This window comes from Podarcis filfolensis (assembly GCF_964270895.1).
Source record: "Podarcis filfolensis genome assembly, chromosome: Z".
Lineage (NCBI taxonomy): Eukaryota > Metazoa > Chordata > Lepidosauria > Squamata > Lacertidae > Podarcis > Podarcis filfolensis.
Genome location: NC_139617.1, coordinates 2,354,888 through 2,372,042, shown reverse-complemented (window position 1 = coordinate 2,372,042; position 17,155 = coordinate 2,354,888). Strand labels below are relative to the sequence as shown.

Genomic DNA, 17,155 nt, shown 5'->3' with positions numbered 1-17,155 from the left:
AGGGATAATTTTTCCCTTGAAATCAGACCTGTAAAGGCAAAAGGAGGAAAAGTCTGAACTAGCGAGAGTTTAGCGCTCATTTTAAGCGATATGGCGATTGCAAGACCACCTCTGGACCGGCCACCTTTTTGGGAGGGACTAGCTGGAAGTGATATCAGTTCAAAGCCATTTATATCTATTTTATCTTCTTCCCATGTTTCTTGCAAAAGGATTATCTGAAAAGAATTTATATAGGACAAAAATTCGGGATCTAATCTTTTCCTTTTCAAGCCAGCAATATTCCAACTTAGGACTGCTAGCTGGGGACTTCTGTATTGTTCTTTTAACAGTTAAAGCGAAGGAGGGGCAGACTCTCTGGAAGACACAGAAGATGTAACAAAAAAATCAGTTATTTTACATTGGGAAGATGGTAACTGTGAGGAGCCCTCCAAATTAAATTTTTTAACAATTTGGTTCGACTGTTGGCACACCGAGGATGATCTACTAGAAGTAGATCCCTGAACAGGTAGTCTCTTCATTTCGAAATTCTTTGTACAACTTGACAGAGAAATACCCAAAGAGGGAGAAATTAAGTCCGTCGGAGGAAACCCTCTAGCAGATTTATCATCAGGGATTAGGATGATTTTATTGATGCGTCCCATCGGGTCTTCAATCGTTTCCGACGACGGGTCCCGAAGTGTAACATTCACATTTTCCTTTAAAAAAGGTAGTTGAGGGGACATCACGGGGGCGGTAATTGTGGAAGACTCTCTCAGGGGCATCACTTGTGGACTACTTTTATATCTGGTCGAAACTGGAGAAGATTCTAGCTCTGGCATAGATGAGTGAGTTAAAGAGGGATTTGAGTCAGGCAGGGAAATCAGAGTTTCATCCTTAGGTGTGTTGGTCGATGGATGTAGATGACCATGGCAGAGCCTGGTTGTCTCGTGGAATAGCACTGGGGGCAGAAACAACTTGAAGATTTGAGTCTTGCAGGATGGTTTTTGTTTTCAAAGTGGGGCTGAGCTGAAGAAGGTCGACCACTTCTGTCTGGTGAACCCAAGTGGGGTTGTTTGAAGCATCGTTAGTATCTTCCCCTCTGTGTTGGACTTGCAAAAGCTGCGATTTAAGCGTGTCAAATCTTTGCATCATCACCGACTGTTCTTTCGGAGGGAGGGCTCTGAACGAATCAGTAAGTTCCCTTTCATCAAGGGCAGTCTGCAGGTTTCTGTCCTCGTATATGGCTGTTTGAGAGGGTATCAAGATTGGTCGAGAATGGCACACTGCAGAATCATTGCAGTGGGGCCTGACAATATTTTGAAGTAAGGCAGAGTCTCTTGTCCTAATGTCCTCACCGCCCAGGCACCTATTTAGAAGGGGTTTGATCTTGCTATCTGCAAAAACCCTCGTTGCTACGATATCGGCCATGGACAAAAGCGTTTTCCGCCTAACAATAATAGATGGTATCTTTTCAGAGTGGAACGCAAGTATCACCTTCAATAAGTTGGTCTGTCGGAACAGGGGCATCACCGCATATAGGTCAATCTGGTGTTTCTTAATTTTTAAAAGTTTGCTTAAACAGTCTTTAGCCCGTTCTAGCGATGACCATCTTCCTATTTCCGACCTGACAGAAAGGCAACTTTTCTTAGGTTGCAGAGTTAATATCTCATTATTCAATTGGGAATTTAAGATATACCGTATTTTTCGCTCGATAACACGCACCTGACCATAACACGCACATAGTTTTTAGAGGAGGAAAACAAGAAAAAAAAATTCTGAATGAAACAGTGGATGTATCATTTTTGTGCTTCATGCTGCGGCCACAGACATGTGATTTGATGGTGAGTTTGGGGTAGCCCAATGCAAAGATCCTGAGGATCCATGTGGATCCATGCTTTGTAACCACGTTTTTGTACCATTGCAGCCCCAGGCAACAGTGGGTGCGTGATTTTTTTGGTGCAGGCTGTAGCCATGGACATGCTATGTGATCTGATGGTGAATTTGGGGTGACTCAATGCAAAGATCCTGAGGATCCATGTGGATCCGTGCTTTGTAACCACGTTTAAAGTGGGGAGGGAAGGAAAAACATAGAAGCGACAAGGAGAGGGGTGTGCAGAGAAGCAGCTGGCTAAGAATGCAGGAGAGGGGTTTTACCGGAGGGAGGAAAGGAAGGCAAAAGTCCCCCCCCCACAAGCCAACCAGCTCTCTCTCTCCCCCCCCCCAACCTGCATGTTGCCTTCGAGTCCCAGACGCTTAGAAGGAAGGACGCTCTGCTTGCCTGGAGGGGAGGGGTTTTCTCTGCTCTTTGTTCCGTTTGAGCAAACACAGTAAGGAAACAGAAGCGGGTGGGCAGTAAGACCCTGAGGCAGAATGCAGGAAAGCAGCAGCTTCCTCCTTTCCTCCCTTCTCCGGACGATTTGATATTTGCCTGATTTTTGCCTTCACTCGCGCTTGTCAGCTCCAGGGACCACACATTCGCTCAATAACACGCACAGACATTTCCCCTTACTTTTTAGGAGAAAAAATCTGCGTGTAATAGAGGGGAAAATACGGTATTTAATTTTAGTCTCCTTTCTTTTATCTGAATTGGGGTGAGGCAATAAGTTTTTGACTTCACAAACTGAAGATTGTGTTGTTGATTCAAGTTTTTCGACTTTCAGCAGGATATTGGATAATTGTGAAGATACCTCATCCAGCCTTTTAAAGATACAGTGAAGGGTCTTAATTACTAAGTGTAACTGCTCACAACTGGGGAACTCCCCCATATCAGATGTTAAACCATCATCCTGTGTTGAGAATTTTTCTTTCGTATTCTCCTTTACAGACTTTACTTTTGAAAGATTTTGAGTCGTCAGAGTTGGAGTGGCTTCTAAATCAATTAGAGGTAGGAAGCGATTTTGGGTTTCCACCGCAAAGCAATGCTCCGCATTGTCACTCCCTCTTCTATTCCGGTGTGGCACCAACCTTGATAGTTTTGGTTTAGGGGATGATAGGGGCTCGTCAAAGTCTCTCAAGCGTTTGTTCTGACCCATACTTTCCTCAGGCCAAGGATTATATGATTCTTAAAATAACATATCATTTAACACACAAATAATATAGTTAAGACCACCAGAAGTTGGCACCGTGGGTGAAAGCTCCTTGGATGAATAATAATAGTGAAGTTTTCCTCTCCACTACGGTAAAATCCACTCACAACATCAGTCTTTCGTGGACACCTCAGACCCAATTTGCAGAAGCTTTTCACAAGGGGAAGTATTGAATTGTGACAGTGAGGGCGGACGTGGCAAATGGACTTGCTTGTGGTCTAGGGCCCCTACGTTAGCCTACTGGGATTGGCATGGTTTGGACCACTGGAGCTAGCCATCACTGGGGTGAACCGCACTAACTTACAAGTGGATGTGGACGCTACATGCAAGGAATTTCCGGGGGGTTTTGATGGGAAATTGGGACAGTATACGCCCCCCCATTGCCCTACAGCTTGACCCCGCAGTACGACCAGTCAGGATCAAGGCCCGCCGGCTCCCATCCACCCTGAAACCCCATATAGGCGAGGAACTGGACCAGCTTATGGAGCAAGGAGTGCTGGAGCTGTGCCTAATGCCCCCTGGGAAACGCCGATCGTCACACCTGTCAAGCCTAATGGTTCGGTCCGCATCTGCGCAGACTACAAATGTACCTGTGCTGTTCCCGGGAGAGGGGGTTACCATGAGGCGTGGTCCGTGTCCGGTCCGAGGCTGAAGCCGAGTCCAAGGCACGGAGTCGAGTGTGGTCAGGAACTCTGGCAGAAAGCAGGACAGGGTGCCTGCAGGAACAGGTAACCAACGATGTTGCTCCCGCAACCTGGGACTGGGTGGGCTGGCCTTTATCTCCTCTGAGGCATAGGGCGGCCCTGGTCCACAGGTGACTCGCCTCACCTGGCCTGGAGGCAAGCACTCCTCCTGTGAGAACTTAGTTCCCTCCGCCTCTCTGCCCTGAGCCTCTGCAGGAGAGGCTGGAGGATTACTGTTGGTAAAGCACTGGATGAATGTGATCCCATGGCAAGGACCCCGTAAGGAGCCTCGCTGCAGCATTCTACACCCGCTGGAGTTTCTGGGTCAGCTTCAAGGGCAGCCCCGTGTAGAGCGAGTTATAATAATCAAGCCTGGAGGTGACTGTCGCATGGATCACTGTGGCCAAATCAGGGTGAGAATGGTAAGGGACCAACTGCTTAAAATGGCGGAGATGGAAAAATGCCACTTTTGCTGTGGGTGCAACCTGCGCCTCCATGGAAAGGGAGGCATCGAAGGTTACACCCAAGCTCTTGACAGAAGGCGCTGGCACTAATTGAGCCCCCCACAAAAGATGGGAGTTGGCCCTTCAACCCCATGTCATCCGGACCCAGCCAGAGGATCTCTGTCTTCGAAGGATTTAACTTCAACCGGCTCCCACGCAGCCATCTAGCCACAGCTTCCAAGCATCTGGTCAGTGTGTCCAGGGCCGAGTCAGGGCGGCCGTCCATCAACAGATAAAGCTGGGTGTCATCAGCATATTGATGACAACCCAGCCCAAAGCTCTGGACAATCTGGTCAAGGGGATGCATAAAGATATTTAAAAGTATCGGGGAAAGGATTGCACCCTGCGAGACTCCACACATCAAGGAGTGCCACGGCGACAACTCCCTCCCTAGCGCCACCCTCTGTCCCTGACCTGAGATAAAGGAGTGCAGCCATTGTTGAACTGCGCCCTGAATCCCTACGTCGGCAAGGCGGTGGTCCAAAAGTTCGTGATCAACTATGTCGAAGGCTGCTGACAGATCTAAGAGAATCAGCAGTCCCGACCCGCCTCGATCCAGCTGTCTATGGAGATCATCTGTTAGGACGACCAAAGCTGTCTCAGTCCCGTAACCAGGGCAAAAGCCAGGCTGAAATGGGTCATCCAGAAACCTACCAAGCTGTTCGGCAACTGCTCTCTCAATTACCTTACCCAGGTATGGAAGATTCGAAACTGGGCGATAATTGGATAGATTTAAAGGATCTAGAGATGTTTTCTTTAAGAGCAGATGCACCACTGCTTCCTTCAACTCTCCTGGGAAAGTCCCCATGCCAAGGGACTGATTGATGATCTCACCCGGGGGGGGCGCACCTCATCTGTACATGCTCTAATCAGCCAGGACGGGCACGGGTCAAGGGGGCAAGTGGTGGGCCTTCCAGCTCGGAGGATCTGTCTACGTCGGCAGGGAATATCCGATTGAAGTGGTCCAATACCAGACCCGAGGACAGTCTGTAAAGGATGACTGTAAAATCATTTTGATTTTTGAGGTGTGCCTTAATCTTCATAAAGGTAAAGGGACTCCTGACAGTTAAGTCCAGTCGCGAATGACTCTGGAGTTGCGGTGCTCATCTCACTTTACAGGCCGAGGGAGACGGAGTTTGTCTGTTCTGCAAATGGTTTTCCCAGGTCATGTGGCCAGCATGACTAAGCCGCTTCTGGCGCAATGGAACACTGACACCAGAGCAGCGCACGGAAACGCTGTTTGCCTTCCCCCCGGAGCGGTACCTATTTATCTACTTGCACTTTTTGACGTGCTTTTGAACTACTAGGTTGGCAGGAGCAGGGACCGAGCAACGGGAGCTCACTGATATTGATGTTACCCTTCCTCGGTCACTTTTTGCTCCAAAGTGCTTTGTGTTATCTGCAAATAAGAAAACTTTATTGCTGATAATGGCCCTGGCATCCATTTTATTGTTGTTATTCAGCGTGTACATGATTACATAGCATGAACACCTAAATGAATGAGGGGCTCTGGTGGGGACTGTAGTCCTAAGCATCTGGAGGGCATCAGCTGGTGCAGGAGAACATCACTCCAAGCACTGAAGACCAGGCAGCCTCGGGACTTCACAAGTGATGGCCTTGGTTGTGCCACTGGCTCACTGTCCCACTAGGGGTACTTTCTGCTCACTCACCTCTTTCCATGTGAAAATGTATAGAACAGTTTGCATTTTGTTAAAAATATGATAAAGGCCTTGTGAAAATTCGTCAGTATTTTAGTCAGCGTTCCTCCTAGTACCTAATATGCACATGTTTGCAAAGCAATTTGAGGAGCAAGGAGCAGAGAAGCTTTGTCTTCTTTACTTCAGGCCTTGTACATAGCAGGGAGAAAGTCAGTCAAACCTAGGGATGAATGGTCTTCAGAACTACATAGCCAATCAAAGCACATTCTTCCTCAATGGACATCATACCCAGCCTCCACACCTCCCGGTTGCCCTACACCCTGATAGGATTTGAACTGGAAGATCCTTCTGAGCAGTTGCTGGAGTTTGTTTCTGTGGGCCTGGAGAAAGGGAATCTAAAGGCTATGCAACAACATTGGGTCCCCTCTGAAGTGGTGATCCATGGTTCAAGCTGCCACTCTGTTGGGTGTGGGGCCAGCCCCCTCGTGAGGTGTAAGGAAACCAAAGGAAGGGCTCTGTGTACAGTGAGGGGGGAAAGTATTTGATCCCCTGCTAAATTTTCCCGTTTGCCGCCTGAGTACCATCCCCGGACTAGATTTGGGTTACTTTTCCCCGTCCGTATATTTGAGGGCTTTGTTTGAAGGAAACTCGGAGCGTTGTAATTAGCCTCAAATAGTTTTAGATAACCTCAAGGAGTTTTGGATGGCTTCAGCGGGATTTCAAAGAGCCTCAAAGGAAGGGAGGATGTTTAAAATGCTGTCCGGCAACTCCCAGAGTCCTTATCTGGCTGCGATATAAGCTTGTTTTCCGGGAGTGTGTCTTTTTTTCTTATTATTTTTTTAAAAGCTCCTACTCACTCTGCTGAGGCTCACAGGAGACTTGCTTCAGGTGCCATCTTCGACATAGTCCTGGTAGGTTTATTGTAGCTGTGAGAGACAGAATAACAACAGAAAAACCCCCAGAAATCCAGAAGGCAAAAGTCAGAGATTGATGTGCATTATAATGAGTGAAATAAGTATTTGATCCCTTTGCAAAAGATGACTTAGTACTTGGTGGCAAAACCCCTGTTGGCAATTACAGAGGTTAGACTTTTCTTGTAGGTGGCCACCAGGTTTGCACACATCTCAGGAGGTATTTTGCCCCACTCCTCTTTGCAGATCCTCTCCAAGTCAGCAAGATTTTGAGCCTGATGTGTAGCTACTTGAACATTCAGCTCCCTCCACAGATTTTCAATGGGATTACAGTCTGGAGACCGGCTAGGCCACTCCAGGACCTTAATGTGCTTCTTCTTGAGCCGCTCCTTTGTTGCCTTGGCCGTGTGTTTTGTGTCATTGTCATGCTGGAATACCCATCTTCGACCCATTTTCAATGCCTTGGCTGAGGGAAGGAGGTGCTCACCCAAGATTTGACGATACATGGTCCCGTCCATCATCCCTTCGATGCGGTGAAGGTGTCCTGTCCCCTTAGCAGAAAAACACCCCCAAAGCATAATATGTCCCCCTCCATGTTCCTTCAGATATTCTCTCCCTGCTCTCTTGCTCCTAATTTTTGATTGGATGGCACAAGCACCTTTGTTTATTAAGATGCAGCTGAGAAGCGCATTTTAACTTCCAGGGAGTGATGTGAAATTCTCAGATGATAGGGCAACATGTTCCTCTCCTATTCATGGTGTGGGGCTTGTTCCACACAGTACTGCATGCTCTGGCATCTTTCAGAGTGATTCCACGATCTGATAGTTATGCTGACCACTATTCTGTTTACTGCAGTTATTTAAAATAAAACTCTGTGCTTTTGTTCTAGGAAAAAAGATGCCGGAACTCACTATGAAGTTGTTAGAGTTAGTGCCACATTTTTAACCAGTGCTTTTCATAGAATCATAGAATCATAGAATCATAGAATCATAGAGTTGGAAGAGACCACAAGGGCCATCGAGTCCAACCCCCTGCCAAGCAGGAAACACCATCAGAGCACTCCTGACATATGGTTGTCAAGCCTCTGCTTAAAGACCTCCAAAGAAGGAGACTCCACCACACTCCTTGGCAGCAAATTCCACTGTCGAACAGCTCTTACTGTCAGGAAGTTCTTCCTAATGTTTAGGTGGAATCTTCTTTCTTGTAGTTTGGATCCATTGCTCCGTGTCCGCTTCTCTGGAGCAGCAGAAAACAACATTTCTCCCTCCTCTATGTGACATCCTTTTATATATTTGAACATGGCTATCATATCACCCCTTAACCTCCTCTTCTCCAGGCTAAACATGCCCAGCTCCTTTAGCCGTTCCTCATAAGGCATCGTTTCCAGGCCTTTGACCATTTTGGTTGCCCTCCTCTGGACACGTTCCAGTTTGTCAGTGTCCTTCTTGAACTGTGGTGCCCAGAACTGGACACAGTACTCCAGGTACTGTGTTTTCTTTCTAGAAAAGATAGGTGCTGCATAACCTTCAGTACCCTCAGAAAAAAAATAAATCACTGCTTACACTTTGCCTTGGGGAGCTGACAGCAATATGTGGGGGATGGATTAACAGTTAATGTTAATACTGTACATACAAATGAGCAATCCCCTCCTGCCTTGTCTCCCAGAGCCAGAAGAGGCATGAAGAGAAGTTAGAGCTTCATGCAGGCACAGTCTCAGATTGCTGGGGGAAACCCTGGCGGAGTGGAACCCAGAAGTGTCTCTGCGGCTACCCCTCCAACTCTTCCCTTCCCTCTTCGTAGCTCTGCAGCTTCCCTCACCTTCTCCCTCCACCCCCCCCAGCCCTCTCTCGCGAGACTTCGCGCGCGAGGCCCGGCCCGGTTGCTGCCGCCGCCGCCGCCACTTCTGCTCCGGTTTCCCTTGTGGGTCCGTCCGCCGCTTCGCGTCCGCATGGCGTCCGACTCCGACACCGAGGAGCTCTTCTACGACGCGCCCGAGGATGTCGCCCAGCACGGAGGGAGCCCCTCGGCGTGAGTTAGGGAGGGAGGGAGGGAGGGAGGCGCCGCCTCGGGAGTACGCACGATCCGGATCGACTCCGGATCAGAGCCTCGATTAAGATGAAGCACATTGAAGAAGCTGCCTGCCCCGCCAGAGACCCCCCCAGCTCCTTTCTGTCCCTGCTTAATGGGGTTGCGTGGCGGGCGGGTAGCGGAGCAGGAGGGCGCACCTTTAATTCGGATTACGGCGAAGCGTTGCCTCTTCGCCCAAGCAGCTCTCCCATTCTACTGTTCCTGCCTCTCCCGCCCACCTCCCTTTTCCTCCCCCTTGCAGCAGGGAAAGGGGGTGGTGGTACTGCGCGCCCCGAAGCAAGCCTAATCCGAATCGAAGCCTTAATTCGGATTGCACCGAGCTGCTGCCCGTGGCCAGCCTGCTCTCCTCTCTTCTCTCACCATCCCCTTCTTTATAGTCTGGCTCTCAAAGGGAGACCAAGGCGTGAACCCGACAAGCCTAATTCGGATTTAAACTTCAGTGCAGATTGCACTAAACTGCTGCCATTGAGCAGCCAGCTCTCCTCCCTCTCGCCCCCCCCCCCCGCCATTAGGTATTTGCTGCGTTGCTCTCCCTTTTCCTTTTGCATCCTTCCAGCACCGTTCCTGCCACCTCTCTCCCCTGGTTCTCCTGTTTGCACCTGTCCCTGCAACTGCAGCCCACCAGCACCCGAAAACCCAAATGTAAATAGAAGTGAACTGCAGAGTTGATTTAGGCAGGTAAAAACTTCAGACCAAGAACCCCCCTCCCACAAAACTCCCAGCAGCTGGTTCAGCCAGCTCTTCCTCCTGGCTCTCCTCCTTTTTATTTATTTACTGCATCCCACCTTTCCCTCCCAGGAGCTCAATGTAGTGTACATGGTTGTCCTCCTCCTCATTTGATCCTCACAACAGCCCTGCTAGGTAGGTTAGGCGGAGAGGCAGCGACAGCAACAAGGCCACCCAGTGAGCTTCATGGCCCAACGCAACGTTTAAACACTGGTCTCCCACCACTGTCTCTTGGCTTCTTCAAACCTCTTCCTTACCTGCCCCCCAATTCATTGTCCTGCCTCCCTGTCCTTGCTCAGCGCAACCTCATGTCACCCCCTTGGCCAGGTGGATCCATGTTCTCTTAGCATCATATTCTGTCCCAGGCATCCTGGGTCCATGGCAACCCCATCTCCCTCCCTTCTGAGCTGCTTTTTCCTGATTCGTGCCTTTGTGGACATGGCAGTCTAGCTCATGCCCCAGAGCTGGTGCTCCTTTTTTCTGCCTTGTCCTTTTTATGAAGCTGCCTCCCTCCTTTTTCAAGCTTCCCTCCCTGTGTGTGTGGTGTTCTGCTGCACTCTTTGCTGATTTGAGTTCCCAGTTTTCCTATCAAGGGGATGGCTGTGAGTTGGTCCAAGCAAGAAGGTTGCTATCCTTGCTGCATGCTGCCCTTCTGGCACCCAGCTGTCAGGAAAAACAAAACACACAAATCGCTGTCATTCTTCCTCTTCCGTTTTCTTAGCAGCAAGCCAATTGTAAGAGAAGGGTTGGGTCAAAAACCCCCTGTTCCTGAAAGGGGGTGTGATACTTTGGTAGGCATCATGTTAGAGCTGGGTGCTCAGCAGTCTGGCGGGTGGATTGTTTTGTGGGCCTGGTGGTGCTGCTGTTTGCCAGCAGCTTCTCTGCCTGCAGATGGTGCAGGTTGGGGTGGGTGAGTTTGGTCTCTAGTTGCGGGATGGGTGTTGACACAGATGCAGGTCACACACACCAGGACTGTCGTGTTGGCAAAGTTTGAAATGTTCCAGGCAGTGTAAACACCACACTTAACTTGGGACTGCTGTTGTCACTGTCATGCTCTCCCTTCTGGTTCCATTTCTGAGGAGGGAGTGTTCACTTCCATGAATCAGATCTCCCTTCTGGGGAAAATCCTGAAGTCAGCAGATTTGTTTGCCAATGAAGGAGTTGTTCTTTAAAAAATAAAAACACAACAACGAATTGCATTTTTCAGTGCAGAACACACCCCTTCCTGCATTCTTTACAAGCCTACTTTTTCTGCAACAGTTACTCTGACTATGGGCTCTCTTCCTCTGCCCCTCCTTCATCCCAGGCTAGTAACAACCACCGAGATTCAGCTCTGTGAGTTGTAGGTGCTCTGCAACAGGTTGTCTCCTCTGTCCTGCAGAGGTGCAGTTCTGTGGCTCACAGAGTCTGTAACCTGAAGCCTATGTAACCTGAAGCGTATGTAACCCGAGGTACCACTGTATAGGTCTATCTTCAGCTCTTCCCATCTGGAGTTCAAAACATCTAGAGGGCTCCAGGTTGCTGAAGGTTCTGCTTAGGTCTTAGAAGCATCAGTGCAGGAAGTAACAGGTGGACTTAGAATTTCCATTGCTGCTTAAGATTAAATGAGGGAGCAAACTTTAAAGTGGGCAGTTTCTTGGCAGGTTCAAGGATTTGGAAGTGACCAGTTCCCTCCCCACAATAACATCAGCCTGTTTTACTGCAGCGTGTGAGTGTGTGTCTAAAACGAATGCAGAATCAAACTTCATAGATAAACTGTCTGTTTTCTGATAAAACAGTTGGATGCTTTCATGCTCTGGTGGAGTTTATAATTCTGGGTTTTGAGGAGCAGCCCCCCAGTAACATAGCATAGCAGCTATTTTGTGGCTGCTTGTAGTATTCTATCTTTCTGTTTTTCACCAGCTGCAGACCTTAACCTTTCTTCACGTTATATTTCTGCCTCACTTTTCAGCCAAGACTGGCGCTCAAAGCTGCTGACAATTTAAACGTGTGCAGAACACAAAGTATAAGTGAAGATGTTTACAGAAGCCTCTTCTGCTTCCTGGTAGCTGGTGTTGTGGTACAATTCTCAGACACTTCTCTCTTGATCAGCTTTCCCTGGCCCATATGTTTCGAACTACAGATCCTATCAGCTGTGTTGGCTGGGGCTGATGGAGTTTGCAAAATTTCTGGAAAGCACCAGGCTGGGAAGTCTGATCCAGAGGAGCGTAAGTTGCTGCAGGAGCTGGTTGATGAAAAAGATACCAGCCATGGAATCAGCCTTTCCATGGACCCGTGGATCTGCCTTGTACTGAGTCAGGACATTAATACATCTAGCTCAATAATGTGTTTGCTAACTGGATGTAGTTTTCTAGAGAGGCTGTGAAATGAACACTGCTGCTGTACCACTGATTTGGGGCCTCTTCCTCATGGGCGAGTTCCAAGCTATTCCTCCAGAGGCAGAAGGAACTGCTGATGGACTTTAGTGATTGGTTGGTGACCAGTATGCCAACCCAGATGAGTAGATCTTGTGAGTGATCCACAGAGTCTTCTAGCGGTTGGTGGCATTATACAAGTTCCAGGAGGTGGAGAATGGCTCAAGGCAAAAGTCCCAGTCCACAGAAACAGTCTTCTTTCTGGTTGTCTTTGTTTGGAGTAGACTGTGCTTGTAAAAAGCCATGGACTCTGGGTGATCACGTAAAAAGATTTTGGGTTTGTCTGGTGTGTGTTTCTAAGCAGAAGAAAGTTGGGTGTTCTGCTTTCAGGTTGTCAAATAATCTAAAGTAGGTACACATAGACAAATATTCAAATAACAGGGTTTTTTCTGGGATAAAAGTGATTTATGGACCTGTTTGGAGTGCTGGAGTAGTCACGCAGAAATAGTCCATTTGGTGACAAGAGAAAGGCTGCAGGCTTAATTACCCTCCTTCATCAGTTGATATTTTTTAAGTCAGCCAGTTGCCTAGAAAAAGAGAGAGGGTGGAGGGGCTGTTTCGCTCTTAAATTTCACATTTCATGCTGTGTGTTTAGCAAAGTGCATTAAGGTTTGTTTGTATTGCTGATTAAAAACTGCTGTCGCTGCAGTCTTTTTGGAAGGCTCAGGTCTCCAACTCTTTATTTCAGATTTAAAAAACAAAACAAAACACTGGCAAGCTGTTAATAAGTTCAGGGCAGGGCGAGAGAGGCTGCTTCAGGTTTCTCCCCCCCCCCCCTTTCATGTTGATTATGGATAATGATTAATTTACCATTCCTGTTCTTGATTGCATGACATCAAACAGATACATCAAATACCGCATTTTTCGCTCTATAAGACGCACCAGACCATAAGACACACCTAGTTTTTGGAGGAGGAAAACAAGAAAAAAAAATATTCTGAATCACAGAAGCCAGAACAGCAAAAGGGATCTGGCTTCTGGGATAGCCTCTTGCTGTTTTGGCTTATGGGATAGCCACCAAAGCCTCCCCCGGGCAGCGGGATGAAGGCTCCCCCTGCCTGGAAAAGGCTGCGTGCGGCTATCCCACAAGCCAGGACAGCAAGCGGGGCGCAGCGATCCCACTTGCTGTCCTGGCTTGTGGGATAGCCGCGCACAGCCTCTCCTGGGCAGCGGGAGGAAGGCTCCCGCAAGAGCCGCGCTCCCTTTAAAGAGCGTGCGGAGCGCATGTGCGGCTCTTTAAAGAGAGCACTGAGCAGAGCCTCCCGCCTGCATTCGCTCCATAAGACGCACACACATTTCCCCTTACTTTTTAGGAGGGGAAAAGTGTGTCTTATAGAGCAAAAAATACGGTAGTTACTGTGGATCCTGAATGGCATTTTGAGAAGGCCTTGAGGTTTTGCATTGTGCATGAGATTTGCTGATTTTAAGAAAGGAGGGAGCTCCCCCACTATTTGCTCCCCTTAATAATATGTGACAGGAGCAGAGGGTGGAGGAAGATGGAAAGGTAGAGCCCACTGGGCTTACTGGCATAAGAGGTGTGAGAGGTTCATGTCCCTACTCAGTGTGGCCGGGGGACTGTTTCAGCATTAGCTTCCTTGGATTAATGGTTCCATTTATTTGCAGGTTGCTTTTCTATTGTGAACAGTATTCAAGGTGGCTAACAAATGAAGCAGTAGCTTGGAAACGTGTTGGCCTACAAATAGAGTGGCAGTAAGATGGTTTGTAGGAGACCTGCTCTGCTGCAGGTTCCCCAAAGGCCCCAAGTTTCAATGCTTTTAATCTCCAGTCAAAAACATCTTGGTGCTGGGATGGGCCTCTGTGGAAGAGCTGCTGCCAGTCAGAGTAGTCTTATACTAGGCTAGAGGCACCTGTGGTTTAGATCAGCAGAACAGAACAAAGTACTCATGGCAAGCCTGCTCGAAGGCCCAGGATATATATTTCTAGCCAGCAGCCTATGGGCTGCTGCAGCATTGAGGGCCGTGAACCAGGAAGTTCTGCTGCAGAGGAAAGGTTGCAGCATTTAAGGAGTTTTTAGTTTAGAGAGAAGGTGAATAGGAGGTGACATTATAGAAGCTTACAGAATTATGCATGGCATGGAGAGAATGGATAAAGAATTTTTTTCCTCCCTCTCCCATAGCACTGGAATTCGTGGACATCCAGTGAGGCAGAAAGTTGGAAGATTCAGGACAGATTTTTTTAAAAAATGACTTATTCATGCAGCACATAGTTCAGCCATGCAACTCACTCTCACAGAAGGCAGTGATGGCCACCAACCTGGATGGCTTTAAAAGAGGATTGGACAAATTCATGGAGCATGAGGCTGGATCAGTGAGTATGCTCTGCCTCCACTGTTGGAAGCAGCAATGCTTCTGATTACCAGCTGCTGGAAACCACAGGAAGGGAGACTTGCTGTCATGGTCAGCCACTGGGAGAACAGGAGGCTGGACTAGATGGGGCATCCATCAGGGCTCCTCTTACACTCTTAGGAGCAAGTTTGGCTCTTCAGACCTCAATAGCAGTGCACCACTGAGTGTGGGGTCTTCAGCAAAGCAAGCTGACCACTTTGGGGGACTTGCATTTTGTCTCTCTCTTTTCCCAGCCTTCCAAGGATGAGTCCCCTTTCCCTTAATTCTTTTAGTTCCAAAAAGCACCCTGCAAAGAACCAGCTATTTAAGCAACTCCTATTCCACCCCCTGTTGAGGTTTGCTGTGCACTACAAATGTCAGAGGCAGTTTTAATTTGGCTATTATGTGTAACATTCCAGACATCAAACGAAGCTTCTGATCAGAAGTTTGCTGTCTAGCTTTGTATCTAAGTCTGGAGAGTGCCTCTGTGTTTGTGTGCGTCAGCCTCAGTTGCTGAAAGGTGGTCACTGTCTCTAACAAGGCCCCAGGGCTGCCATGTACTGGCTAGAGAGGCATTGTCTGATTAAATGGTTACGTATTTTATAATGTTGCTCACCCTAACAAGAATCTCTAAGTCAGGGGTCTGCAACCTTTAAGACAAAAAGAGCCACTTGGACCCGTTTCCGAAGGGGAGAAAACTGGGAGCCGCAAAACTCGACATTATAAAAATAACTTTTTTGTCACTTTTTAAAATTATTTCTTTGTTTGACCCCTCAGAATTACTCCTCCTCATAGAAATAAACGTTAAATTAACAAGTTACCTTTTTTTGTGTGTGTGTTCTTCACTCCCCTTCAAAACAGTGACCAGCGTACATGCCCCCTTTCAATGCAGTGACCAGCGTACATGCCCCTTACAATGTAGCGGGTGGGCGGGCGGGAAGGTGATGTCGGGACGGTGCGTGACTAACGCACGCACCGCCCCCATGCGACGTCACAGCCAGTACAGCGCCCGCCACAGTGGGGAGTGTCGGGGCGCACAATGTGCCTCCTCCCCTCGCTAGTATCCGCCCCAGATCCGCGGCAAAGGTGTAAAAGAGCCACATGCGGCTCCAGAGCCGCAGGTTGCAGACCCCTGCTCTAAGTAGTTTACCTATGCGGTATTGCAAAATCTTTATTTGTCAATTTACCTTGAAATTAAGATGGGGGGTGCATGCGTTGCACTGTAATAACATGCCAACAACAACAACAACAACAGTAATAATTTATTTATACCCCGCCCATCTGGCTGAGTTTCCCCAGCTACTCTGGGCAGCTCCCAATTGAGTGTTAAAAACAGTACAGCATTAAATATTAAAAACTTCCCTAAACAGGGCTTCCTTCAGATGTCTTTTAAAGATAGGATAGCTGCTTATTTCCTTCACATCTGAAGGGAGGCTGTTCCACAGGATGGCCGCCACTATCAAGAAGGCCCTCTGCCTGGTTCCCTGTAACCTCACTTCTCGCAATGAGGGAACCACCAGAAGGCCCTCGGTGCTGGACCTCAGTGTCCGGGCAGAACGATGGGGGTGGAGACACTCCTTCAGGTATACTGGACCGAGGCCATTTAGGGTTTTAAAGGTCAGCACCAACACTTTGAATTGTGCTCGGAAACGTACTGGGAGCCAATGCAAATCTCTCAGGACTGGTGTTATGTGGTCCCGGCTGCCGCTCCCAGTCACCAGTATAGCTGCTGCATTCTAGATTAATTGCAGTTTCCGGGTCACCTTCAAAGGTAGCCCCACATAGAGTGCATTGCTGTAGTCCAAGCAGGAGATAACTAGAGCATGCACCACTCTGGCGAGACAGTCTGCGGGCAGGTAGGATCTTAAGCTACATACCAGATGGAGCTGGTAGACAGCCGCCCTGGACACAGAATTAACCTGCGCCTCCATGGGCAGCTGTGAGTCCAAAATGACTCCCAGGCTGCGCACCTGGTCCTTCAGGGGCACAGTTACCCCACTTAGGACCAGGGAATCTCCCACACCTGCCCTCCCCCTGTCCCATATAATACTGTGTTCCATTCCACATGTTTTTTTCAAAGTACTCTTTTTAAATGTTCTCAACTTGTGCTCCAGATAAAATTAGATTAAGTAAAGCGGAAAATGGTCAGAGAGCAAGGTAGCTATGGATGATAAGCCTTTGCAATTCACTTGTGTAATAAAAAATATCGTTCTTTGGATGAGCTGAGTGCTTTCTTCTGAGCATTTTGGGGGGGGGGTGGAAAATCTGTCTGCCAGACAAATCAGTTGCTTGAACATTTACCTATGTGCTGTGCTGCTAAGAACACTATTTAGTGTTCGCTGGGCTGTTGCATGTGGTCATTGCTTAAAGCATGATTTATAAAATTTAAAAATAAGTTAAAGATGGGTGAAAGGAGCCCTACTTCTGTGTAGAATGTTCAGGCCTTTGTGGCAAGGGAGAGAGGTGTCTCCACATCCTCCCTGTGTTCCGTCTTTCCCTCGTGCAAGCATTCTCTCTGCTTCTACTTGCCAGATTGCTTCAGAGCTGTTCCTTCCTGAATCCTCTCTGACCACCTTGCTGGCTTGCAAACAATCAGTGGGATCTTTGGCTTTCAAGAGGTTGCTGAACTACAGCTCCCATCAGCCAATGGGTGGGAGTTGTAGTTCAGCAACAACTGGAGGGCCAAAGCTTTCCCACACCTGGGCCATAAGCCTGAGAAGAGGGCACCCCCTGAGCACACCTAGTCATGCCTCCCCAGCTTA

At 48.3% G+C, this 17,155-nt stretch overlaps 2 protein-coding genes across 3 annotated transcripts in view; one reads left to right on the top strand and one right to left on the bottom strand.

The window, feature by feature from the left end:
• KLHL13 (kelch like family member 13) overlaps positions 1 to 17,155 on the bottom strand; it is a 1,461,558-nt gene that overhangs the window by 104,623 nt on the left and 1,339,780 nt on the right. The gene's annotated exons all lie outside the window — the stretch shown is intronic.
• Positions 8,664 to 17,155, top strand: part of WDR44 (WD repeat domain 44) — a 48,734-nt gene continuing 40,242 nt past the window's right edge. Inside the window, exon 1 of one of the 2 annotated variants that reach the window (XM_083595356.1) lies at positions 8,664 to 8,848. In XM_083595356.1, coding sequence (XP_083451482.1) covers positions 8,769 to 8,848 — 80 coding nt within the window. In that variant the 5' untranslated portion in view covers positions 8,664 to 8,768. The remainder of the gene's footprint in view (positions 8,849 to 17,155) is intronic. The other variant, XM_083595357.1, reaches the window with a different exon arrangement.